Here is a 27,741-nt window from a genome sequence, read left to right as displayed (position 1 = left end):
TCTGTTGTATGTGTGTGTGTGTGTCTTTGTACCCCACCCTCACTACTTGACAACTAAGCAGTTCAGCAAAAAAGTTCAACAGAATAAGTACCAGAGTTTAAAAAAATAAGCATTGGGTTTGATTTGTTTAAGTAAAATCCTTCAAGGCAAAGCCCTAGCATGGCTGCAGTCCAATGACTGAAACAAGTAGAAGAGAGTGGTGTACCAAAGATTATACCATTCAATGTGTTCTAATGCTCCTCTTGAGTCATTGCAAGTGAACATGTGCAATAAAGACATGAGTAGAGAAGAAGCTCCAGAGTGATACAATTCAGGGAAGGATTGAGCATAATTTTTAGAGAAGAAGAGAGACAATGATAAAAAATACCTGATTGAGATGGTGCAAACCTCACCCAGGTCTGAAGATAATAAGTTGTAATTTTGTTGTTTATACCTAAAACATGGACTGCTTCTTTATACCCAAGAAATGGACTTGCTGTTTGTACCCAAGAAATGTGCAACGCACAGGTTATAATTATTTCTATAACATAATAATTTAAATATATGTTAAAGAGAATTTAATAACACAAACTGTCGGCATAAAGAATTAAAAAAAGGAAAAGGAGTGGCAAGTTTTGTAAATAGGAGCAGAGTAAGGTTGAATATTTAAGAGAATTTGCAGTGTGTAAGATGTTTGTAAGCAATTCCAGAACAACAAAAGCTGTTACTTTCACTGCAAAATTAAAATTTTGTTTGTGTCTAAATATTTTTATTCTTTGAAACCATGGCAAACCCCTGACAAAAGCTCATGTTGCATCTCTTTTGTCAGTGAACAAGTCTCAGTTTCAAAGCGACAAAAATATCGACATTGAAATGAGATTTAAATGTTGCAGTGAACCAACCATTTATCTTTGTGTGTGTGTATGTTCTTGATAATCGTTTAGAACAAGTAGTTTTTCACCAATTACACTATTTTTTTTTCCGGCCCGGGTCAAACACTATAGTTTAAAGGCCGTGAACTGGAGATGTGAATATTCCGAGTCCTCTCCTCCACCCCCACCCTTTCGCGAGTGCGCATTTTTTGTCATATTCGTTTAGAGTAAGTTGTTTGACACCTATTAAACTTTTTTTTGTTTGTTTTTATGACCGGGTCAAACGCTTTAGTATGACCAGGTTTGCAACTAATTACTGCTGAAGTATTTGTTGGTTTTTATCTTTGTGAAACATTTTTGGTATCTGTTATATATGTGAAGTCGTCACGAGAGATCAATAGAGATTGTGAAAGTTAGCATTTGTAAGATATGGTATCATCACAAAATCAAACCAAATATAACAGACTAACAACAATGCACAAGAATCCTATACATGGTGGCTCAACTTGCTAGAAATGGCAGCCGAATCTCTTAAAAATCACATCTTACTATCTTAGAAAACTATATATTGGATAACGTGGTGTTGGGTTCCTGCTCATAGGAAAAAGATGGGACAGTCACGACTGGAATGTCCTTGATCACAAATCTGTACCATCAAAGCCTACTTGCAGGTAAACAACAACAAAGTGGTGCACCTGAGCACTGTATACAATAATTTCATTATATTATAATAGCACAAATATTCATGATATTCCCTAAGTTTTTTTCTAATTTCAATATACGATCACTGAAATCACTTGTCCAAACATGCGCGAGTTTACAAAGTATGTTATATGATTATTATTGTTGTTGTTATTTTTGTTATGCAGACATAATAATAGTTCACACGAAGGAGAGAATTCCAAACGTGACATTCACATGTACAATGCCTGAGTATTATTCTATATGGGAGGAGAAGCCTATCGAGGTTAAAATTTTTGATGACGTATATTTTTTTCCACCAATGGTGTTGCTTGTAACCTTAATTTGTTTATTTCGGACAGCCAGTTTGAGTTTCGACGTAAAAATTTCAATATAACTCGCATTCAATATTTACATACTGCAAGGTACTAACAACTTAAAACTGTTCAAGTGTATACACGTACATATAGGCCATTGAGTCTTTCTGCCGGTTATATATATATATATATATATAAACACACATACATATATATATATAAACACACACACTATATATATATATATATATATATGTAAACACATACATACATATATATATAAACACACACACTATATATATATATATATATATATATATATATATATATATATATATATATATATATATATATATGTAAACACATACATACATACATATATACATATATATATAAACATGCACACACACACATATATATATATATATCCTTATTTTTGTTTTTGGCATTGTTGAGAAAGGAGCAAAATATGTAAGTAATTGACGCGTTTAATTCAATTTCCTCTTTCGCTATATTGTTATTTGAATAATTCTTGATTTAAAGTTCTTCTGTCATGTGTGTGTTTTTTTTTTTTGTTCGTTTGTTTTTTTTTCAATTCCTTAATAATTTGATAAACATTTATTTCAGCAAAGGTTAGAAACTCTTATTTTTATTTGTCTTTTCACTCTTGGCACGTTGTTTGAATTCAGAACGATAAAAAATTCTAAATTTAACTTGTTTTGTCCTGCGATAGAGCCCCTTCGTAGTCACCCCACCCCTCAGAAATTGCAACCAAATCTCCATCAGATCGCACTCTAAGGTCTTAAAGAAAGAAAGGGGAAGGAAAATATAAGTGAAATTTTATAACATGTACATATGCACACACACACACATACACATATATTGCAACTCTTTGATTATTCTTTTTTTTACCTGTTTCAGGAATTATGTCGATTGAATCGAGTCCAGTGCTCATTTTTTAAGTATTGAATATAATCCGTCGATCTCTTTTTCGTCAAACCGGTAAATTACGAGGATGTAAAGAAAACCAGCAAACTTGTCGAGCGGTGAGACAAAATTACGCGCGCGCGAACATACACATACGAGTTTAGGTATAGATCTTTTGCAAACACATCGTCTTCCACTTCCAACCCAACACTACCCGACCATACCATATACGCTACCATAACCTCATCCTACCAATGCAACGCACTTGTTCTTATAGCTAGATACAAAGAATCCTGTACGCGTCATGTTTTTCTTATACATCATCCTGTGATGCACTTGAATACATTCTCAGTGATGGTTCCTGGGGTCATTAGGCGTTTCAGATCTTTCAACATCAGACACCCTCACCCTAGCGACCCAGCCGGGGTTGATGAAACCCCAGTTAGCATTAGTCCTGATAGCACATATCCCAACATAAACCTCATTATTATTGCTACAATTGGAACACTGGAGATAAACCCTAGTTGTATGTATTTCATTGAGCAATAGAATGACATCACCACGTTTACAGGATAACATACAATTCAGATGTGCTGACACAGCCATCTGATATACCATTCTTTAGAACTAACTTGCTAGAATGAAGGAAACACTTTGGTATTTTACATTTTATATTCAACATTTTACACCTTGCACTATACACAGCTTGTTGAATTTTACGTAACATGAAACGAGTGCATTCTACTACTTCCCTCAGAGTTTTTGTAAACTTTCAATATAAAGATTGACTCCTGTTAACGAAATCGAAAGAAAAACCCAGCCTACTGGGTGTTAAAAACTGTAGAAAACGAATATGATAAAAAAAAAAAATTGCGCAAACGCAAGTGGTGGTAGGGAGAGGACTTTCGGAAAATTCATACGTTCCGTTTTTTTTTCCCCTTGTAACTTTCAAGAAAATGGATATATATTGGTGAAATTTTATAGAAATACCGTTCAAATGGCACAAATTACGATTATAAAGACATTTCTGGGGAAAATGTTTTCCGAAAGGGTGGGAAGAGGACTGTCGGAAGTTCACACGATCCGTTCTTTTTCCCCATCATAACTTTCAGAAACTAGTTTAGCCCCCGGTCACCAAAACGTTTTTTTTTTTCTTTTCTTTTACCGGATTCCTATGTTTTCGATGACGGAGATTCCGAAAATGCAAAAACCAAGTTTTCAAAAATTTTAATTCAACCCCACCCCCAAATTTTTAATGTTAAACTTTTTTCGAATTTTTTTTTCAAACTACATGAAAAAAATACGGAGATTAAGAATATGGGGTTGGGGAAAACATTTTAATTTCAAATTTATGAAAAACTCCAAAATTGATCAACATTTCCCTCGTCACCCCATCCAGCGGTCTAAACGTGAAAATGAACTGCTGTTTTGTCAGTTTCCGCATTCGTAGATTTATAGTGAAACTGCAAAAGGATCACGGCATGTGAAACCCTCACCACGAAATTCGATATGCTAAAAATAACAGCTAAATGTTTGGAGAATTTTTGTGTTTGTGCATGCGTGCAACAATTTCTACAGCTTATCCAAATGAACAGAGGAAGAAGTACACAAAATATATTTTACATACCTGTCGTATACGTCGGGGTTTTTTTTTTTCTCTTTAAAGGTAAACGATTCTGATAAAAACAATTACCTAACTGATAATTCAGTGGGGTAATCCCAACAAAATACTACAAGTTTAGTCACTGGTTCAATACCTATGTCTTTATAATCGTAATTTTAAATCGAAGTGTCTTTATAATCGTAGTTTGTACCATTTGAACTGTATTTCTATAAAATTTCATCAATATATATCAATTTTCCTCGAAGTTATGAAGGAAAAATTGGATCTTGGGAATTTTCCGAAAGTCCTCCCCACCCCTACCATGTTCGTTGGCTCAATTTTTTTTTTCATATTCGTTTTCTACACAGTTTTTAACACCTAGCAGGCTGGGTTTTTTTTTTTTCGTTAACGGGACTCAATCTTTATATTAAGCAACAAGGGAAAGCAGACATGGGCTTAAATTTAAGTTGCACTCCCCACCTTCCTCTGTATGCATAATAAACTTTACACTCTACCCAAAACTGTTATCTCACCATATTGAGATAACATTGTGACCACTTAATGATCACACTGTACAAACTATTATATGAACAATATATGAACAATAGTCACTTCAGTTATATGAACAATAATCACTTCAGTAACAGAACCCTTTCACAACAGGCTACAGTGCTGGCACAAATGAAAACAAATATCAGAATTTATATGTGCACACACACACACACACACACACACACACACATACATACCTGAAAAGAAATGCTTTAAAAATTAGTGTAATATGCAAACACGTGTGTGTGTGTGTGTGTGTGCATAATATAATCATCATTTAACATCCATTTCCCCCATGCTGGAATGACTTGGATAGTTCAACAGCATCTGACAAGCCAGAGAACTGTGTTGAGTTTTGATATCAGCTTTGGCTGCATGCTCTTTCTAATGCCAACCACTTTAGAATGTACTAAGTGCTATTTTTCATGGCATCATATAACCCACTAAACAAGACCACTTAACTGGCTGGGGTATAGTATTGAGGGAAGTAGTTTTATGCCAAATGTTGAGAGGTTAAAGTATAATAGAGGGACAGAAACAAGTGTCTTTGCTGTAGAGTAGACACATGGCTACATCAGTTGGAAAGATAAAAGAGATAGTGATAATGCGGTGCCAGGGCTTACCTCCGAGGTAGAAGAGGATTAACAGAATAGGGACAAGTGATCAGAAAGGGTGGGTGAGTGGGTTGGTAAGTTCACAAGAATGTGAAAGGAGAGTGACTTATGGTTGGTGATAGGGGTAAATGCAATGAATAGGAAAGATGAGTGGAAGCGTGGTCAATGTTGACATCCATTTGGAAGGAAACAGGAAGGTAAAGGAGGAGTTATAAGTAAATACTAAAGGAAGAGGATGTAGAAGAAGGTTTCTCAACCATTTTTCACCTATGGATCCCTTTGACTTCTATTTTACTCCTAGCCATTTGATATTTAGAAATAATTTTGTAAGTACCTGAGTGAGTTGTGCCATAGTAAGAAGAGTAATGGAGAGGAAAGCATAAGGAAGATGAGTTGTGGGGGAAGAATTGACAGGGATAGATTATGTATGGAGGCATAGACATAAACAATTTACTTTTAGGTCCTCATTTTTGCTTAGGTGGATGGGCCTTGAGCACAGCATATTACCAGTAATCTTGGTCCTTAGTCATCTCTTCCATGAATCTCAACATCTTAAGGTTGGTCTGCACCACTTCTTTCCAAATCTCCCTGGGTTTCTTCTTCCCACAGGTTCCATTCACATTTAGCTCTTGGCACTTTTTTATGCAGCTGTCCTCACCCATCTGCTTTACATGACCATACCAGTGCAGTCTTCTCTCTTATACTTGACACCTCTTTTACCCAATTTTTCTATCAAAATTTCACTTTGTCTTACTTGCACACTGACATTGCATATGCAGTGAAGCATGCCAGCTTCATTTCTTTCTAGTCTTTATATGTCCTCTACATTCACGGCCCACGTTTCACTACCATGTGAACCTTCCTGTGGTTCCACGGTACATCTTATGTGTCCAAAGTTTGCACTGGATATACTGTACTGTATGGAATTTCTACCCACACTTTTTCTATATGTTGAACAGGATCATCCTGTGTTTTTCTGCACACTAGCTATTTCATGACTTAATTTAAAGGTCCTTTGATTCCAGGGTTTTACTTCCATACTGGAATTTCTTTTGTAATTCTACTACATATTCAGCTGCAAGAACAAGGTCATTAACATAAGGAATTTCCTACAGACAAGCAGTCTTAAACTCTTCTTGTCTTGCAAGTTACTTGATGACCACACTGCTGCTGGTACCACATAAGAAGTATCCAGTACGCTCTATAAAGGAGTTGATGTTCCGAAAGGCATCCAGCCGTAGATACCATGCAAAAACCAGACACACACACACACACACACACATATATATATATATATATATATATATATATATATATATATATATATATATATACGATGGGCTTCTTTCAGTTTCCGTCTACCAAATCCACTCACAAGGCTTTGGTTGGCCCGGGGCTATAGTAAAATACACTTGCCCAAGGTGCCACGCAGTGGGACTGAACCCGAAACCATGTAGTTCATAAGCAAGCTACTTACCACACAACCACTCCTACGCCTATGTTATAAATTAATTTTTGGAAAATCATTTGTTTGTAACAGAGAATGGGGTCAAAGAATGATTAAGGCATAATTTTTAGCAATAATTGTCTTAGAGGGTACTGGAGGCTATGACATTGGTTGAAGCATCAATAAACCTCGAAGGTCTTGTGTAGTCATAAAGTGACTCTTTCAAAATGTTTAATAGGAGTCTTTAGAGAAGTGGGTGTGGCAAGTCTCAGTGATGCATAAATTACAGGATCTGTGGCTATCTGAGTTGTTATTGCAATAATTCATTCAATCCTTAAATATCATAGGTGTATATTTGTCATTTTGTTTTTGAGATTTAAAAATTTTCTATTGCCTTTCAACAGTCTAGTGAAAGTAAGCAATCAAGGTCATTGCCCCATGTTATTTTAATTAGTTAACTTTGGTGAATGGGTACATTGTTGTGATTCTTTTGTTTTAACTTTATTTGTGTACTAAGATGTCTTCTGTAGATTGAGTCCTCAATAATAGTATTTGGGAATATGTGGAAGTGTTGAAGCTGATGTCTAGAATAGTAATAATAATTATCTGTTTATTATATTCATGTGTTTCATATTACTGGTTTATCATCTTGAATGCTTGCATTGCTAGTGTATTGTAGTACTTTATTACTGTTCAAGTGCGATTTATTGTGCATTTTTAAAATCTATTTTCTAAGATTATCACTTAAATTTGTCTTGTCCATCCAAATGTAAGTTTTGAGGGATCTTGTATTGGGATTGTCAAAATTCATGAACTGTTCAATTCATATACTTATTTAACCCTTTCGTTATCAACCCAGCTGAAACTGGCTCTGAGTACAAATGTCTTGTTTTTATAAGTTTTGAATTAAAATCTTCCACCAAACCTTAGTCACAATTTATGTTCCTAACGCCAGCTTAATGATAGGTAAGTTATTTTACTAAAGTCTTTGTTATATCTAAAGTAATTGAAAGAAACACAGTGCATCCCAAAATAAATACAGTAACGAAAGGGTTAATCCAAACTGGAATGATGAAGTAAACATGAGTGATTGTGAGTGAGTACAGAAAATGCAAGAACATTCAACTTGCAAAAAGACAGAAATAACAGAAAGTTAAGTCCCTTCCACTAACTACATACTTCTGTAGCCTCAATGCTTAATGCTATGTATTATTACTTTAAGAAGTTGAGATCTACTTTTCAATTTGTTCTTAGATAAGTAGAATTAGGTATTTGCCCAAGGATACAATGACACTTTTAGCAAGGTATGAATTCAAAATCCATCTGCTGTTTATTCTAACCTTTATTATTTCAGTCATTCACTTAAAATATAAAATTAATTAATGAACCTTTTATGATTGTCTCTAGGACATTGCATTAGATTTATACATCTAGTTTATTAGTTGATCATTGGACATAACCTTACCCACTACTGTTATTGCATTTACACCTTTGGTTTCATTATTAATTAAATGCTAAAATCATTGATTTTTTTTTTTATATTTCTATTTTAGATATTTACCAATGAAAGCAAAATATTCCCAGGCTGATTCCCTGTACTGGGAAAGGATTTTTATTTTCTGGGTGGGAAAGATTTAAGTACTTAAAATTAGCCACATTCTTCAGATGTACTATCTTAAAGATGTTGGACAGTGATGCAAAAAAATCCACTTGGTATAAAATACCATTCCATAGCTACAAGAAATATCAGCTTTCTGTTTTAAAATGTTATCAATGAGATTTCTAGATGTTTTCTGAACATTTCAAAAGTTTTAGCTGAAAGCGATATTGCCTTTTCCAATTTCTCTCAAATGTTAATTTGTAGAAATGGTTCGCCTTTCTGAGAAAATGTCAAGCATGATTGAAGAAGATACCAAATCTTCCAGTTATTTGTCTTCCAACAAAATGATATATATTGAGGTAGACTTAGACTCAGATGATTACATGTGTAACCAGTTTAACCAGTATGGTGATGAATTTAAAGAATTAACATTAAATATTGCTGATACAGTATCATCTAAATCTCAATTATTCCAAAATGGAACTTCTGGTATCAATGTAACAAAACTGAAGTCCTACATACATCAAAATAACATTTTGGACCAGGAATTAAATTCACAAGTATGTAAAAATTCCAATTTAGACAATGAAATACCTACAATGAAATCATACCCTCCAAATCACATTTTCCAAAATAAACTACACCAAATTTCATCGTCACATGAAAAATGTGTATCAGACATGAAAGAAGGTTCCAGAAATAAAACTGAACTACTTCAAAATAATATCAAAACACCAAACATGGATTTTTGTGTCACAGATAATAGTAAGGAGGAATGCTATCAACCAAAGACAGTGTTTCCTACTGATGAGAATGATGAAAAATCAGTTGTCCTTTCCAACAAATCTAGTGAAAAACAAAAGGTTTCTGACATTGCGATTCTGTCTTCTTGTATAAATAATAATTGTTTCTTGTCAAAAGAAATTATAGATATCCCTTGTTCTCAGGACTCTTTTTCTCAAGACTCCGCCTTTGAGGATTATTCTTCCTTAAGCTCTTTGTCAGTAAACTCAACAGAATCCGATACTAGTGATCTTGCAGAACAATTTGGAAATATCCTAAAAATAAGCAGCAGAAAAAAAATTGTGGAAGATGAACCTTGGCAGCATATAGAAGATTTCAATGAAATTACACTTGATGATAATGGAAGCGATGAAGATGATGATGATGATTATAATGTCACAGAATCTGATACTAGTGATCTTACAGAGCAATTTGGGAATATCCTAAAAATAAGCAGCAGAAAGAAAATTGTGGAAGATGAACCTTGGAAGCATATAGAAGATTTCAATGAAATTACACTTGATGATAATGGAAACAATGAAGATGATGATGATGATTATAATGTCACAAAAGACAATGAGTTTTCTGATAAATTTTCACTTTCACAACCTTTTTGGAATTCTCGTGGACTAAAGCATCTGCAAACTCCTGAAATCTCTAAAGATAATAACAACGGTCTGACACCTTGCAAACGACCATTTGATGATGGTTGTAGATGTAATGATAGCGATAATTTCAAAACTAGTTATACTTCTAGTAGTAGTATCAAAAGCACTCATATGATTTTATGCCATGATCCATCACAAATTACTTCAGAAAAAAGAAAGAAAACACATCCTGAAAAGGAGAAAATCACTGTAAACAACTCTGAAAATTGTAATATATCATCATATGTGACTGAAAATTTAGAAGAGTTGAAAGCTGTATATGAATGTCTGGATATTAAATTTCCTTCTGATGACAGCACTATTCCTTCCCCTGTTCATCCTGAAGCATGTTCAGCATTAAATTCCCAGTCAAATGGCTGTCAAAAACTTCCCATTTCTGACCCCAGTTTTAAAGTGACAACTGAGTGCTACAATAGTAAAATTACCATGGAGATGCCTTACATGGAACAACTTCCAAATTCCTATCAGAATCAAATGCCTCACACATCTAATCCTAATTTTATTTATTTCCCAATGCAAGTAATCTGCATCAGTAGTACAGGTAAGAGAAATAATACTATGATACTCTACAACTTTGAAATCTGATTATTATTGCAATTATTTTGCAATACATGTGTGTGTGTGTGTGTTGATGCAAACGCATTTTCTTTTTATTTGACTGAAAGTGTAACTATTACAAAATTGTTTCTCTTCAGCCTTAGACACATATGCATATGCAAAATTGGTCTTCACTCAAATTTTTCATGAGATTTATAATTTGCCATATTTACATTAACAACATTAAGAAGAAACAAAATTTATTTCCGCTAAAATACTTTCTCTTCCATCTATCTTCTCATTTTTTTTTACTCGTATTGCTCTACAATTTTTCATTTACCTGAAAACATTACTGTTACATTATATACACATGAGACTTTGCTGTTTATCAATCAGATTTTCATGGGGCAGGATTTAAGTTCCCATGTTTTCAGCAGACGTAACAGAGTAACTCAAGATCCAAGAGTTTTGTGCATTAGCACTTATCAAACTAGTCACTGGTTGAAGGCCTGTGAGTTTATATAGCTGTTGATAAATAAATATATTTCCTTCTGGCTTGCACCAGCATATAATAATAATAATAATAATAATGATGATGAAATTATTGTATACAGTGTTCATGTGCACCACAACTTGTCAAAAAGTGCATATAAAGTACATGCAGTAATGTGGAAATGTCTGGAAAGCGAACAATGTATGAGTCAGATACATGCTTGCTTGTGTATGGAGGGGAGAAAATCAGGTGTAGTGTTGGCGAATCTCAGGAAGCATGGAAGTTTTGAAGGATGCAGTGCTCCAACAACTAACAACTGATGCCGGTAGTCTGTTCCATGCTTCAGCAACTCTTAGTGTGAAAAAATGTTTCCGAAAGTCACATTTTTTTCATACCTGTATATGTGTGTATATATATAGAGAGAGAAAGAGAGAGAAATTACAGCCTTCTGTCAGTTTCCATCTCAATTCACTCACAAGGCTTTGGTTGACCTGAGGCTATAGTGGAGACACTGCCCCAAGGTGCCATACAGTGGGACTGAACCCAACACAATTATTATAATCCCAATATGACTACCTCCCATTACCTATTTAATTAACCCTTTGTCTGTACCATTTGGTCCTATACAAAATCTCACCTGCCATCTATGGCTGCCATGTCAATGTTATCCTATCTACAGTTGAATAATGACTGGAAATTTCTAAAATTCTGTATGAAAAGCATTGGTACCACATTTACACTAATCTCTCTCTCTCTCTCTCTCTCTCTATATATATATATATATATATATATATATATATAAACATATATACATATGTATATTTATATATATGCATGTATGTGTGTATATATATATGTGTGTGTGTGTGTGTATATATATATATATATATATATATATACTAGCAGTATCGCCCGGCATTGCTCGGGTTTGTAAGGGAAATAACTATATAAGCATTTTTAGAGAGTTACTTCCCTTATAAATTCGGGCTTTCTTAGCCATTTTTGTTTTGGTGTCTTCAAGCCATGAAGTCGTTGTTCTAAAAGAACGCTGGTTTCCTTCACAACGCATTACGACGTTGATTTCTTTACACTCCCTTCCCCACAGCTTCACGAGGGAGGGAAGGGGGAGAAGCAAACAGGTGCAGCTGTGAGCGTGGACGCCAACTCCGCCGCCATCGACACACGATGCATTTTATGCATTAAAATGGAATAAAAAATTATGTTAAATTATTTTTAAAATCGTAGACTCATCGTTGATGCGCGCTAATAGTCAGACGGGCTCGATATGAATCACGACTATAAGATACCCGAATTTGGTTAAACTGCACCGCAAAATGTGGGAGGAGTTAGGAATCTAAATCGAAGGGGACAGACACTCACACAACTAGAGTTTTATATATATAGATATATGTATGTATGTACTTTGTACTTGTTTTGCAATATTTTTTATGTGAATTCATGTGTTGAAACAAATTTTGTTGTTTCTAGAGAGTCATTACACCAATATTAATAACACATGCACCAGTTCAATTCCACTCCTTTATTATCAGTCAATTGGTTAAATATCTATCCGACTAGCTAATTGCTCGTTAAATAGTCAATCTTTTCTTCTTTTTCTTCTTCTTCTTTTTTTTTTTTTTTGTCAAAGTTCTTTCATCAGTATTCACAATCTTTCAGTGACTATCTCTCCCACTTCACTATGGAAGCCATTTGAGACCTTGCTGCTTGTATGTGTGTGTAGTTTAGGAGAGTAGGTAAGGATACATGCACACACAAACCTGTTGGTCATCATCACCCTTACTTCTAATTGACAGACACACGATTTCTGATAGGCAAGAGGCAATCACTGAAAGTGTTGCAAATTTCAACAAAATAACTCTGATAAACAAAATGCATTTAGATGGTGATTTGGGGCTTCTGTTTATCCCTGGCAAATTCTGTTGACAAAGTTTTTGTCTAGTTGAAGCTATAGTAAAAGCTATTTCCAAGTTGTTATGCAATGAGATTGAATGCATAACCATTTGATTGCAAAGTGAAATGCTCAACCATGGTGCTAAACCTAGACCTGACACCTTGTAAACAACCATTTGATGATGGTTGTAGATGTAATAATAGACCTGATACCTTCTGTACAGTTTTCTTTTATTATGTTTATGTTTTTAATATAGTTATTGTTTTGTATCGTTATATTTGTTCAGCCTCACAAAAAAGAAATATTAACCAACAGCAAATTGATGGCTTGACTAAAGAGGACTTTCGTAAAATTGGTGGGAGTGGCACGTAAGTAATTTTATGAAATGGTAACAAAAAACCTGGAAGACCATTAGAAAAAATGGATTAGCCATCTTTGAGCTACTGGTTAACCATACTAATGAAAGAATATTTTACAGAACAGCCAAAAAAAAGCAGGGGGTTTTTTCAGCTGTTTTGAATGTTTGTATGTATACCTCCAGCTGTCCTAAGTATATGAACTACACTCAAATGTGAGTCTTGAGTTTTATAAAGGCTCACCAAATGATCAAAGCTGAAGTAATTTCTGGTCCTAAAGAGGACCCATAATCTTTGCAATGCAGTTTTGCCTTATATGTCAGATAAGCATGAAAGATCAGAGATTGTGAAGCCTAGCATTTGTCATAACTTTGAGAGCTTTTAGCCAAGAATTATAAAGACTGTGTAATGTCTAAGTTGTATTTGAAGGTTTAGAGAGAAGTGAAAGGGTGTATAAAAATACAGTAGCATGTATGGCAATAGTAAGAATTTCATCAAGGTACAGAAAAAAAAGTGACAGATATAGCTAATTGACACTGAGAAAACCAGATTTTAGAGTGTCAGTCTGAGGAAACACAACCATGTTTGCAGTATTGGCGCAATCTAACGATACTTCTAATCCAGTAAATAAGGGATGGAGGGAACAAATAAGCATTCAATTTAGCTAGTAGTTTCACATACCAGACACAGTTGAATACTTTGTCAGTGCAACAACAATGCTTGCCTTTACTGAATGTTTAAAGGAGAAACTACTGGTGTATGATAAGCAAGTCTCCAGTAAATCTAGGTATAGAAACTGTGTGAAGGCACATGGCTTAGTGTTTAGGGCATTCGGCTCACAATCTTAAGGTCATGAGTTCAATTCCCAGTGAGGTGTTGTGTCCTTGAGCAAGACACTTTATTTCACATTGATTAGGGCAGCAGACTCGCAGTTTCAATTCCCAGACCAGAAGTTGTGAGTGTTTATTGAGCGAAAACACCTAAAAGCTCCATGAGGCTCCAGCAGAGGTTGGTGGCGAACCCTGCTGTACTTATTCGCCACAACTTTCTCTCATTCTTTCTTTCTATTTCTGTTCATGCTGAATCTCTCCAAGAACTACATTAAGGGTACACATGTCTGTGGATTGCTCAGCCACTTGCACATTAATTTCATAAGCAGGCTGTTCCATTGATCAGATTAACTGGAACCCTCATCATTGTAACCAATGGAGTGCCACGACAGAAACTGTATTGATGGTTACTGTGGAGAGAAAAGTTGGAGTTCTCACTTGGGATTTAGGAAGTAAAGGCAGTGAGTGAATATTGTCATAGAGAAATTGCACTTCTTAGGAATGAAATACAGTGTTTGTGAATTCAGGTAGATCCCTAGAGAAAGAATAAGATTGATGAGTATAGACAATATAGGAGTTAGCTCAGGATTGTGTTACTTGGAGTAACAGGAGTATCATCAACCTTATTAGGCTTGATTACTTGGGAAGTTTTATCACTTTGTGACTATATACATGTAATGGTGATTTGTTGGAGCAAAAAGAACAATTCAGGAGAGGTCATGTATTGGCATTGTGAAATTGGAAACAAAATAGGTAATAGATGCTACTGATTTTTCTGTTTATAAACATTCTGGAGGATATATATATATATACATACATACATACATACATACACACACGCGCGCACGCACAATCAACATCTTCAGTTGACATGTTTCCCATGCTGGCATGGGTTGAACAGTTTGAATGGAGTTGATAAGCTGGAGGACTGCACCAGGCTCCAATTGTCTCTTTTGGCATGGTTTCTACAGCAAGATACCCTTTCCTAACACTCACCACTTTACAAAGTGTGCTGGGTGCTTTTTGCATGAGACATGAAAGAAAGAAGGTCTTTCCAATATGGACCCAACTACTCTAGTTGCAACAGTATGATTGATAAAACAATTGAGGACATGAGGGCAGAGTAAGTCCCTGCTCCGTAACGAAACACTGCTAAAAATATCTGGCTGAGTAGGATACAGCCTGGTCACCCATATAATTAACCAGGATATACAGGAAGATGTCACACACAGACTGGTGTAGCAGCTTTATAGTCTGTTGTTACAAAGGTAAAGGAGATGCTTTGCAGAAGTATGAAAGCTAAGAGTTATAGTCCAGGATTAGGTTAGATGATATGCAGTTTGGTTTTGTGCCAGGAATAAATATAACTAATGCCATCTTCATAATTCATAAGAGAAGTATTTAGCAAAAAGTAAACCATTGCATCTGGCGATGGTCAACCCAAATGAAGCCTTCAACAGAGTGCCTCATTCTATAATCCAGTGGTTTCTGAAGAAGCCAGAAATAGACAAATGGCTTATGAAAGCCACATAAGTCACGTACAGTGGTGCTGTCAGTAAGGTGAGTTAGCCGTGTAGAGCAACAAATTTTAAATACAGGCTGAGGTTCAGTCCCCTCCTATTCATTGTTGTCGTCCAAGCTATAACAGACTGGCTATATGCTGATGACCTCGTTCTCGTAGAATTTGTGGCAAAATTAGAAAAGAAATTCCAAGTGTGGAAGCAAAACTTGATATCTATGGGCTTAGTAAAGACCAAAGTTCAAACAAGGAGAAAAACCAACAGGATTCCGCCCCCATCAAGTCAGTAGCCCTGCTCAATATGTAGAAAAGTTGTTAACAGGAATTCCATATGGTGAAAATTTGGACATGAGATGTAGTGTAATTACTGGAAGGTTTGTAGAGTAAGTAGTTTTTGTGTGTGGAAGATGTGCAGGAGCTATAAACACTGAGAACGCATAGGAAATAGATTTATACACACACACATATACCATCAAGCCTGTACTCTTGTTAGGTTCATTGGTCCAAGGAGCTTAGACTGAGGAGACACAAAATAAGCTCAAGACAGCACAATATCTCAAAGCCTCTTAACTCTTGTGAATCATGTGCATTATGAACATATATAATCTAAAGAGAGATATTCTTTGATGATAGAACATAACAGCAATCAGACAGCCACATTTGAATCTGCCAGAATATATTGAGAAGGAATAGAGACACTGTTTTGTGTACATCTCATGAAATATATGTATAATTCAATAGATTAAGAACCTGGAAAGTTGCCACCCTTGGTACTTTGTTGAATTAGAAATATATATTTAAAAAGAATCAGTAATCAATATTGAAGTTAAATTATTAAATAGAAGTTTTGTATCTCAGCTCTTGCTGCCAAGATCTGGATGAATATTTCATCATTTAGGGATTTATGCCCATTTTCCTAAAACAAACTTATTGTGTTTGCAACAAGTGTGCCAATACAACACTTAGCTAATAATGGTTAACATTTTTCATCAATTCTTCAGCTTATGTCCTAGCTTCAAGACTTCTGTCAGTAACCAGATATTGTTTGCTATTTTCATTACATTCTGTTTTTCAATGTTTCTGAGGATAGATGTTTGGTTATGAAATCTTTTAACTAGCCCTTCTATCATACCAATATACCACTTTAAGTTATTGGTATAGTTTTGTGTCTAAAAAATTGACTTCTGTCTTGTGTATAATGGCCTCTCTGTTGTAGGATCCATTGAGCAAAACATGCAGTATTGCACCTACATCAGTAATTGGTTTCAATGTGTGAGGTGGGCTTGTACATTCTAATTTGTTTCATGTTGAAAGTATAGTTAAAACTAACCCTAAGCATTCTCTTGTTGACCAATTCCTTGTATCTGTGGGTTATGAGGAAATACAAAGAAGGGAATGTGAATCTAAGAATGTTTTCTTTATTGAAAATCATCCTCAACAAGACCATAAAACTAGCTCTAAAACTGGCCTCAAGCAGCCACTTATTTTGTTGTAAATTACAAAAGAAAGGGGGAAATATCTAATGTAAAGATATGACATTACTTCATTTTAAGTCTGGAGTTGAAGATGTATGTAATATTATCTTTGAAGATACTGAAGGACCTCATTGTAATAAGGAGCTATCTAATAAGCAGCAGAGAACAGGCTTGAAAATCTAAATTTAACTTTTTAAAAATTGGTATTGGAGGGTATAAACCCAATTTATGAAGTCTCTTTTGTTAGACATTTTAAAGGGTTTGAGAAAACAGTACATCTAGTGAGGAAGCTTTAGATTATTAGTTCTGGGTGAGTGTAGAAAGAATTTGTCCAGATCTGGATGACATTTTTTTTTTTCACTGATATGCAATGCTGAAAGTTATTATAACATGTTCTGTAATTGTGTGTGCATTTAAGTTCTTTAGTAATTTGCCTTCATATATGATTGTGTAACATATCATGATAGAAGAGCATCGTAGCATCAAGAATTTCTAAATTTGCTGTGATTCCATGTAAACAGTCAATGTTTTAAATTACTTGTAATTTCATTATTAGCTGTTTTTATGAATTATTGTATTGGTTTTATTACAGTCATCTTCATGAAGCTGCAGAAAATAATAATGTATATTTATTGGAGGCTTTGCTAAAACAATTGGATAAGTTGCAGTTTAAACAACATATCATTAACTTCAAAAACGATTACCAACAGGTAAATCTTTAATTATAATTTCCAATCCTCTTATGTTCCTCAAATGTAAGTGTAGATATATTGCAAATATTATTCTTTTAGATGCTATTAGTTTGTCTCTGAGTGTTAATATTTCTAACAATCCCAATATAAAATTATTTGCCATGGAAATGACCTCAATGTTGTTGTTTGACCTTATGTAGTACTTGTTTTAAAACAGTGAGGTGTGATTTGAGAAGTGAAGGCATGTGACCTAATGGTTAAGGAGTTGTACTCATGATCACAAGATTGGTTTTGATTCCTGGACTGGGTGGTGCATCAATGCCATGGAAACTGGGTAATTGGTCCTAAGAATCTTAGGACTGAAGACAGAAATCTCCAGGGTTTATGATAATGATGTGATTTGAGAGAGATTTTGCTACTTTTCTTACAAGTTGAGTGAGCTTGTAATGGCACCCTTATTGATTCTTTCATATCTAATGTTTTAGTATGGTAAATTGGATTTGAAAATGGTAGTTTCAATTATAGCATTACTGACATTAACCCTTTTCCATTCAGATTATTCTGACAAATGTAATTCTTATTTATTCACATTGTTTTTTGAATTAATCATGTGTTATCTTGTAGCTAAGAGAATTTGATGATGTGATTGTTTATTTCTAGAACGACATTGTAGGGTAGATGTGAGAGATCAGGTCTGTCCTGTTTAAATATAAAACAGGTAAATATTTTGGCCAGATATGATGTGAGAAGAGAAAAATGATTGCCTTATAAGCCATTGGGAGCATTACCTGTATATGGTATGTATTTATAGCTAGATAGACTCAGTAATTCAGAGTTAAATATATGTTCTAAAGATACAGTTTAGTACTTGTCATACTCATACCAATTATTAATGTATTATCTGAGAAATGTACAACATGCCAATTCAGCTGGCTGTAATTCTACAAAGTAATCCTATCAAAATATTGCTTAGCGCTTTTAATGAAAGATGTATTATATCATGACTGCACTTTAAATAAATGTATTTGTCTGCTACCTTAAAAAATTTTAAGGTTTACAGTTTATATAACTATATCAGTTAGTTATCTTTTACTTGTTTCAGTCATTGAACTGTGTGTGGCCATATTAGGGGCACCACTTTGAAGGCTTTATTTGAACAAAGCAACCCCAGTGCTAATCTTTTGAATCTGGTACTTCTATCAGCCTCCTTTGCTGAACCACTAAGTTACAGGGGATGTAAGTAAACCAACACCAGTTTTCATGCAAGATGGGTGGGAGCAAACACAAAGACACATACACATGTAAACATATACATATATATATATTTGTTTGTCCCACCCATGCCAGCATGGAAGGCAGACATTGAATGATGATGATGATGTGTGTGTGTGTGCACCTTGGCTTCCACACAGTTTCACAAGGTATAGGGTCAGCCCAAGGCTGTAATAGAAGACACTTGCCCAACATGCCATGCAGTGGGGCTGAACCAGAAACCTCATGGTTAGAAAGTGAGCTTAGCTGCATCTAATTGAATTTTTTAAAAATTACATTGTATTTTCACTTTCCCATGCTAGCCTGAGTGGGGTATTTTTATTTTTGTGGGAAAAAATCTTTTTTGCAGATAGATGTCCTGGAGATCAAGTAAATTGGATTGTATCAAGTAGCATGTGTTTTACACAAGAACATAATATAATAGCTGTAATAAGAATTGGACTTAGGATTATGTGATCAGTAGTGTGAGTCTTAACCCCAACAATTGTTGTTCTTGTCTAGAATATTTATCTAGATATTGGTAATGTTATCAAATTATATTGTTTCAATGCAACCAAACTGTAATACTACACTTGACATCTTGTAACATCTGACTTATTTCACTGTTTCAGACTGCACTTCATTTGGCTGTGATAAAAAATTTTCCAAGTATGGTTCATATTTTAATAAATCACGGAGCTGACGTCAACATATTAGCAAAAGTAAAAATCTGACTTTCAATTCCTAAAATGAATTTACATTATCCATAAAAATCAGTGTTTTTCTTACCATAAGGAGATATGCAAAATATTTCTCTTCAGTATTTTACTAAATAATAATACCATATTGATTTCCTAACACTGGTATAATGTTTCAGATTTATCAAATATTAAAATAGTGTTGATGGAAATTCAAAAGTTGAATCATGTATTTAAATTAGACTATATGAGTCTATAAGAATCTACTTCTTTTCTGTGATATCCTAGACTAATTCTTTATTAAAGTGAAAAAAGGGAAGATTCAGATATTCATTTAAAATAAACTTACATTTTTTTCTATTTGCCACCTATTTATTCATAATCATGTGGGTGATATAGATTATACAAATTTAGATATATACATACTGTTGTATATATTGTTTTTCTTTTCTTTCTTTATAACATTTCTTTGTTATTAGTAACCACTCAAATGTGAAGTGAAATCAGGAAAACTGAGTCATGCAGTATTATGTGCTTTGCTCTGAGTACAAAACAGTAGATGTTGTCAATAGTTTACTACTACAGATATTGTTCCTTGTGTCATATTTTGTAGATATTTTTAATAATTACATCCTATTGGTTTAAATTCATCCACCAAATATTTTTTCTTTCATATCCATAAATACTTTCTCCATATTTTCTTATTACTTTCTATAATTTTTTTCAGAGCTTTCAGGAAGACAGTTCAAAATTTGAAGCCCCTCTCCATCTGGCTGCCTCTAGACTAAAAAGAATATTAGTGAAAGAACTTTTAACAGCCAAAGACATTGATTTAGATATCAAGAACTCAGATGGTAATGGAAACTTTTGTTTATTTATTTATTTTTTTTTTTCATTTTCATCTTCAATTCCTTATTCAAATTTGATTTCAGTTTAATATTTTCATATGTAGGTGATATCTATCATCATCAATTTTTCTCTGATCATATTTTCCCATGCAATCATGTATTGAACATTACAACTTTCCATGCATCTCAGTTCTATGTCATTTCAAATGTGATACTTAATTTTCTCAAAGATGAAATATTTCTTTGAGTAGGCACAAGTATGACTGTGATAAGAAGTTCAATCCCCACTGTGGCATCTTGGACAAGTATTGCCTGCATCTGTGTGGCATCTTGGACAAGTATTGCCTGCATCTGTGTGGCATCTTGGACAAGTATTGCCTGCATCTGTGTGGCATCTTGGACAAGTATTACCTGCATCTGTGTGGCATCTTGGACAAGTATTGCCTGCCATAACTTCAGGCTGACCAAAGCCTTGTGAGTGGATTTAGTAGATGGAAACTGAAACAAGTTTGTTGTACATATACATGCATGTGTGTTTGTGTGTCTCTGTTTTGACAGCATGTGATAGTTGCAATTGAGTGTCATGGTCATAGAACCAGTCTCATTTGTTTCCAGTATTCTGCAATAGGGAAACAGGTGAAAGTTGGTGACAAGAAAGTCAAATTTTCCTTAATTGATCATAAGTGACTGATTTCTTTACATTAACTACCTGTATTTCACTGTCATGCAACATTATGATTCTTAGAATATACTTGTACTTCTCTTTCATTCAAGAGATAATAATCCTTTTGATTCAAGAGATAATAATCCTCAAATTTACTTCTACCTTCTCAAAAATTAGTCGTTTTGATATCATAACTTGCTTCATATCACTTAAATAGCAAAACCTATATACCACTCTCAGTTTGTCATTCATTGCTACTTTAGCTACTAGTTACTTCAGCACTTCTGCTATGTATAAGGGGGTACCCAAAAGAACCAGAAACATTTTTTGCGGGACAAGCCCATTGTAGTTCAGGCTTCTGCTGCTGGAACCCACTTGATACAACCTTCAGGCATCAGTCTGCTAACTGGCAGTGTTGGGTGTGGTCATACTGCCACATGGTGTGTCTTTGTTTTGCAGCGCTTCTTCCCTGTTTGTCAATTTTTGTGATGGCTAAAATGAAAGAACAGTGTGCTTTCGTAAAATTCTGTTTTCTGCTGGGGAAAACGGAGGCCAAAACAGTTGTCCTGCTTCAGATAGTTTGCAAGGCCGCTGCCATGAACAAAACACAACTTTACAAGTGATTTTCATGCTTTAGGAATGATTACTTGTTTGAGGACTAACCTCATTCAGGGCAACCGTAAACCTCCTGAACAAATGAAAACATGAAAATTCATGAACTGATCTTAGAGGACTGTCACTGAACAATTGACAAACTTGTTGATATGATTGGAGTTTCCTGGAGCTCCTGCCAATGAATTTTGAGTGAGGAATTCTGAATGAAAAGAGTTGCAGCAAAATTTGTCTTGCTTGTTCATGGAAGATCAAAAGCACTCACAACTGAATGCACATCGTGAACAGAAAGAACAGTTGCAAATATATAATTTTTTTTTGACTAAGTTTTTTCCTCCATTACTTAGCCCGTTTGTAATGCTTTCATGAGATTAAAGAGAAAGGTGAAGAGCAAGAGAAAAAGAGGAGAAAGAAAAAGGAGAGACAAAAAGAGAGTAAGGCAAAGAGGGAGAGTACTGTGTATTAGGTCTATAAAATTGTGCATAAATTATATAAAGCATATATATGAAGTGCATTAAGTAATCATCATATTCCAATTTCCTTCACTATTCAATGAGTAGCAGCTGAGTCACTATCTTTTTATACAGATACAACACAGGCTACACGTTCAAATTTTCTGGTTAAACTTTTCAGAAATGACCCAATAAGTTTACCAATTATTCTGAGAATATATTCATGGGTCCTGCTAGTTAAGAATGGAGCTGCTTTTTAGCTTGATGTTCCTGATAGAGGTTTGTTTTTCTTTTTAATAAAAGGTAAATTACATCATGTATCCATTGTACTTTTGGCTTGACCATCTTAATTTTGATTTTATGTATGATATATTTTACTTACAGGTCAGACTGCACTTCATTGTGCTGTTCAAGCTCCTCATCCAGCTGGGACAGACAAGACTTTCATAATCAAAAAACTCATTCAAATGAAAGCAAATCCATCATGTAAGGTACAGATATATCTTTAATATTTTGTATTTCTTTTAACTGCTGAAATTAGGTATAAACCATTGCAACATTCAAACAAAATGCTAATCTGGAATTTAAAAAAAAAGGTTTTCCTATAAATTTTCTTTTTTTCCTTTTAAACAGTTTTCTATGCTGATATGGATAATATGATATTAGGAAATATAAACATTTTGCGAGTGCGGCTGTGTGATAAGAAACTTGCTTTCCAATCACATGGTTCCGAGTTCAGTCCCAATGTGTGACACCTTCACCAAATGTCTTGTACTATAGCTTCAGGCTGACGAAAGCCTTATGAGTGCATTTGGTAGATAGAAACTGAAAAAAGCCCATCATATACTCATTTGTATATGTGTATGTATGTATGTATATATAATATGTGTATATATATATATATATAATATATATATATATATACACACACATATTCACGTGTGTGTGTGTCATTGTGTTTACGTCCTCATAACTTAGCAGTTTACCAAAGGAGACTGATAGAATAAATACTAAGCTTTACAAAAAAATAAGTACTGGGATCAATTGATTTGACTAAAAATTCTTCAAACCAGTGCCCAGCATGGCTGCAGTCTTATGACTGAAACAAGTAAAAAAATTATGATTTGTACAAGTGAATTACCTTCCCATTATTCAACTGTAGTAAAAGAGGAGAGGAACTTTTCAGCTAAACTGAAACTAGTATAGCTCTTTATTTAGAGAAACAACATAAAAAAGAGTAAGAATTGAAACTCATTATGACCATATGAACAGTAATTCAGCATTTTAATTTCACAATTCTACATATGGTGCTGAATTCCATTATGCTCAAATAAACTTTGCCCCAATTATGTTTATTGCAATTAATTTTTTTTTTTTTAAATCCTGTTCTTTAACATGAATGGTTGGATTAAAATTCAACTCATCAAATTAATAAAACATACTGGTTAGTGAGCTCATGCTATTTATAGTTATGAGCTGTACCATTCCATATTTACTGCTAGCGTAAGTCTAGCATTTAGTCATACACTAATTACAGTATAGCTCACTGGTTACAAATGTTTACCATTCAGTTGGAAATTCATTCAACTCCATTACTGCATAACCGTAACAAATAACTTCATTTTGTGAACGTATAAAGTATATAAACTAAAGCATTAATGTGAGGAGTGATTTCAACAAGAAATTAGGGTGACATTTAGTCTAATGGTAAAATTAATTACTTTAATCCAACTGAATGGTAAACATTTGTAACCAGTGAGCTATACTGTAATTAGTGTATGACTAAAGGCGGTGAGCTGGCAGAAACGTTAGCATGCCGGGCAAAATGCATAGCCATATTTCGTCTGCCGTTATGTTCTGAGTTCAAATTCCGCCAAGGTCGACTTTGCTTTCATCCTTTCGGGGGTCGATAAAATTAAGTACCAGTTATGCACTGGGGTCGATGTAATCAACTTAATCCGTTTGTCTGTCCTTGTTTGTCCCCTCTGTGTTTAGCCCCTTGTGGGTAGTAAAGAACTAGGTAAAATTAATTACTTTAATAGCTAAACAATATAAAAGATGAAAACACTATTAATTTTATAACAATGTAATTACAAGCTAACCATTTCAGGATCCTATTTGTGCTAATTTAGAAAGAATCAAGAATTCAATTGTGTTTAGTGAAATAATATTACCTGTAGTATCATAGGTAACTTTGGAAGTATATGTTATCAAATTTCTTAGTGCTTATACAAAATGAAAGAAATACTAATTTTTATATATAGGGCTTTGTGATGTCTTGGTCAATTTGTACTCAAGCTATTCTAAGATCCATGAGATCTGTTCACTCTCAGCTGGAAAGGAATTCATTTAAATCTTCTCATCATCTTCTGTTCTTTTTCCAGGATAAAGAACAAGGCAAGAATATTTTGATGTATGCCATAGAATTTTCTGATTTTGAAGTCATTAGTATTATTCTGAAGACTGCATCATGGGAACATATTAAAAAAATGTTCACAGATAAATCTGACAAAGGAGAGACCTGCTTGACTCTTGTAAATGATTTTGATAAAGATCATGAATTATTTTCCAAACGATGCAAATTGGTACAAACCTTGCAAGACTACCACAATAAGGTAGTTAGAGAACTACAAGGTAAATAACAGTTTCATATTGTCATTGTTTCCTATAAGAACAGAAGTACATTTACAAATAAGATGGTGAATTAGCAGAATCATCTGAAACAAAGATTATACAGAGTAAGCAAAAAATGCAGCAATGACCCAAAAAAGGTACATCCTCAAATACCTTATGCACCTTGTATGTAATATATATATATATATATATTATATATATATATATACATACACATACCTTATGCACCTTGTTTGTATTTTATATATATATATATATATATATATATATATATACATACACATACCTTATGCACTTGTTTGTATTTTATATATATATATATATATATATATATATATATGGCAAAAACACATGGAACAATGTAGTCCTTCATATAAAAAAAACTGGATGGTTACAAGAGGATTATATATTGCAGCACTGTTGTTAGACTATGCACCTTCACAACAGTAGAGATTTGAAGCAACCATATTAACAGCTTAACATTAACACAAGTAAATTTCATTATTGGACTACAGTTTCTACATGTTCAGTCTAGCTCAGGGCTACACAACATTTTTTCACTTGCAGTACACTTATATTCTTTTCAAAATTGGTGACACACCTGAACTAAAAATATAACTAAAAGTATAGGGAAAAAAATTATATTCAGGTTACACTGTGACACACCAGTGTACCACAGCACACTGGTCTAGCCTTCTTTTAACTTTGTTTTAATCTCATTAACATTGAATTAATTGGCGAGTATAATTTGAATCCCTCTTAATTGCTCACATGAAATATATGGTAATTGAGGATACCAGCAATGAAACTACTCCAAGAGCTTGCTGTTGGCAGGTAACTTGATACAAATTTATGTTAGCTAATGCAAAATGGCACACATTGTAACATGACATGCCAACTGAAATGAGTCTATAGAGTCAGCAGACAATGCAATTAAAAATTTATCAGACATCAAGGAAATTTAATTGAAACAGGTTATGAAAGTTGAGGAGAAAAATGACAGTATAAAGGAAGTAAAATATTCAACCAAAAGTGGGAACAATCAACTGGAATTATTCAATTTCTCTACAGTTTCATGTTTTAAATTGCACTTTACTTACATCTGTAGACATTATGGTCTATTTCAAGTAAAGGTAAGCATTTCAATGTATATATAACTGTTATATTGTATGTTCAGAAACAGATACTTATTTTAATTATTTAGAATAAAATGTCCTTGCAAGCATTTTCAATATTCTAAATCTTAAACTTTCTTTATATTTACAGATATACAACCACATCCGTTATTGGAAAACGATACATTCAAACATGAGTGAGGATATATAACTTTTATATCCAGCAAGTTTTCCTGAAAGGATTAGCAACATAAGCCAAATGATTATAAACTAGATCATGTGTTTACTTTTGCTATCACACAAGAGAAAGTAATGATCAAAAAACTTTTAAAGTGAGGATTCTACTATTAGGCTTGAAGATGTAATATCTTTGTATTTAGGTTTCTAATCTGAATAACTTTTATTTTATTTTTTTATCGAAAAAAAAATTAATTTTTACTCCCCAGATCAGATCCATGTTAACTCATAAGAGAATGTATTCTCTAAATAAATCATACCCTAGATTTTGGAAAATTTTCACAGAACAAGAGAACCCAACTTTACTGTACAACAACAGAGTGCAAGACTAAATGTTGTTAGGATATTACTTTTCAAGAAAAATGTATAGAAACAATAATTGCCTCATGATCAAAAACGTGATTTCATAAACCAACACAATGGGATACCCTTCAGCTACATTTGTGCATAGGTTTATTCTGAACTGCTTAAGTGCTTCAAATGTAACATCATTGTAATAACACACCTAAATAAATGTCAAATAAGCTGATGATAAATTGATTTCAATTCTTAAATTGAATAAAATATTAAATATTTCTCTGATTGTTCCCAAATTTTTATGATTTTACATGCAAAAAAATATTGTTTACTATACAAGGGTTGGCTGAAAAGTTCATAAGTTGTCCCAAATGTTTATTTTTTAACATAATCCTCTTTGTGATCCACACAATTTTTCCATTGGTGTTGCAGCTTGGATTTCGCTGGTGAAGCTTTCATTTGGTTGGCCAAAAAATGTCATCTATAGCAGATATGACATCATCACTGCAATACTGCTTCCCAGCCAAGTGTTTTTTCATGTTGTGGAACAGATGAGACCAAATCAAGAAAATAGGAAAGGTGATCAACTAGTTCAAAGTCACAGCCATGTACAGCAACCATTAAAAGCAAGGATTTGTGTGCTGGAGTATTGTTCTGATAAAACAAGATCCCTTTCATCAGTTTTCCTGGACGTTTGGTTTTGATAGCCCTTTGTAACTGCCTCAACATGTTGGTATAGTACTCTCCATCAATGGTGTAGTTCTTTTGAAGATAGTCAATAAATACAATGCTTTTTGCATCCCAAACAACTTCCCTGCAGCTTAAACATTGGCCTTCTTTGGAGCAGGTGAGGAGATGTCTCTACTGCATGGATTGTCTTTTTGTCCTTGACTCAGTGTAATGAATTCAACACTCATCTTGGGTTAGGGAACCAACTGGATTTGCCTGTCAGATTTTCCTGTGATGTGATCAGCCTGGTGTACTTTTGATCTGGTGTCAGAAGTGACAGCCATCAAGCAGAAACCTTTGTCGTGTCAAGTTCACTGAGCAGAATATTCTCTCTCACAGAATATGCT

The 27,741-nt window shown here is 34.0% G+C and overlaps 1 protein-coding gene across 6 annotated transcripts; it reads left to right on the top strand.

The window, feature by feature from the left end:
- The first annotated feature begins 2,769 nt into the window (after positions 1-2,769).
- On the top strand, positions 2,770-26,945 carry LOC115211834. 6 transcript variants are annotated; one of them, XM_036503358.1, is made up of 10 exons: positions 2,770-2,940; positions 8,546-9,759; positions 9,934-10,584; positions 13,272-13,353; positions 17,758-17,875; positions 19,741-19,830; positions 20,534-20,660; positions 22,767-22,873; positions 24,767-25,016; positions 26,283-26,945. In XM_036503358.1, the coding sequence occupies exons 2-10, from the start codon at positions 8,859-8,861 to the stop codon at positions 26,330-26,332; spliced, it is 2,376 nt and encodes a 791-aa protein (XP_036359251.1). In that variant the 5' UTR covers positions 2,770-2,940; positions 8,546-8,858; the 3' UTR covers positions 26,333-26,945. The 6 variants fall into 6 exon arrangements, with proteins under 6 accessions (XP_036359251.1, XP_029636408.1, XP_029636406.1 ...); XM_029780548.2 differs by having other exon boundaries at positions 2,770-2,895; positions 8,546-10,584; XM_029780546.2 differs by having other exon boundaries at positions 8,546-10,584.
- The last annotated feature ends 796 nt before the right edge of the window (positions 26,946-27,741 follow it).

This window comes from Octopus sinensis, linkage group LG5, assembly GCF_006345805.1.
Source record: "Octopus sinensis linkage group LG5, ASM634580v1, whole genome shotgun sequence".
NCBI lineage: Eukaryota > Metazoa > Mollusca > Cephalopoda > Octopoda > Octopodidae > Octopus > Octopus sinensis.
This window is presented reverse-complemented; position numbering and strand designations above follow the sequence as displayed.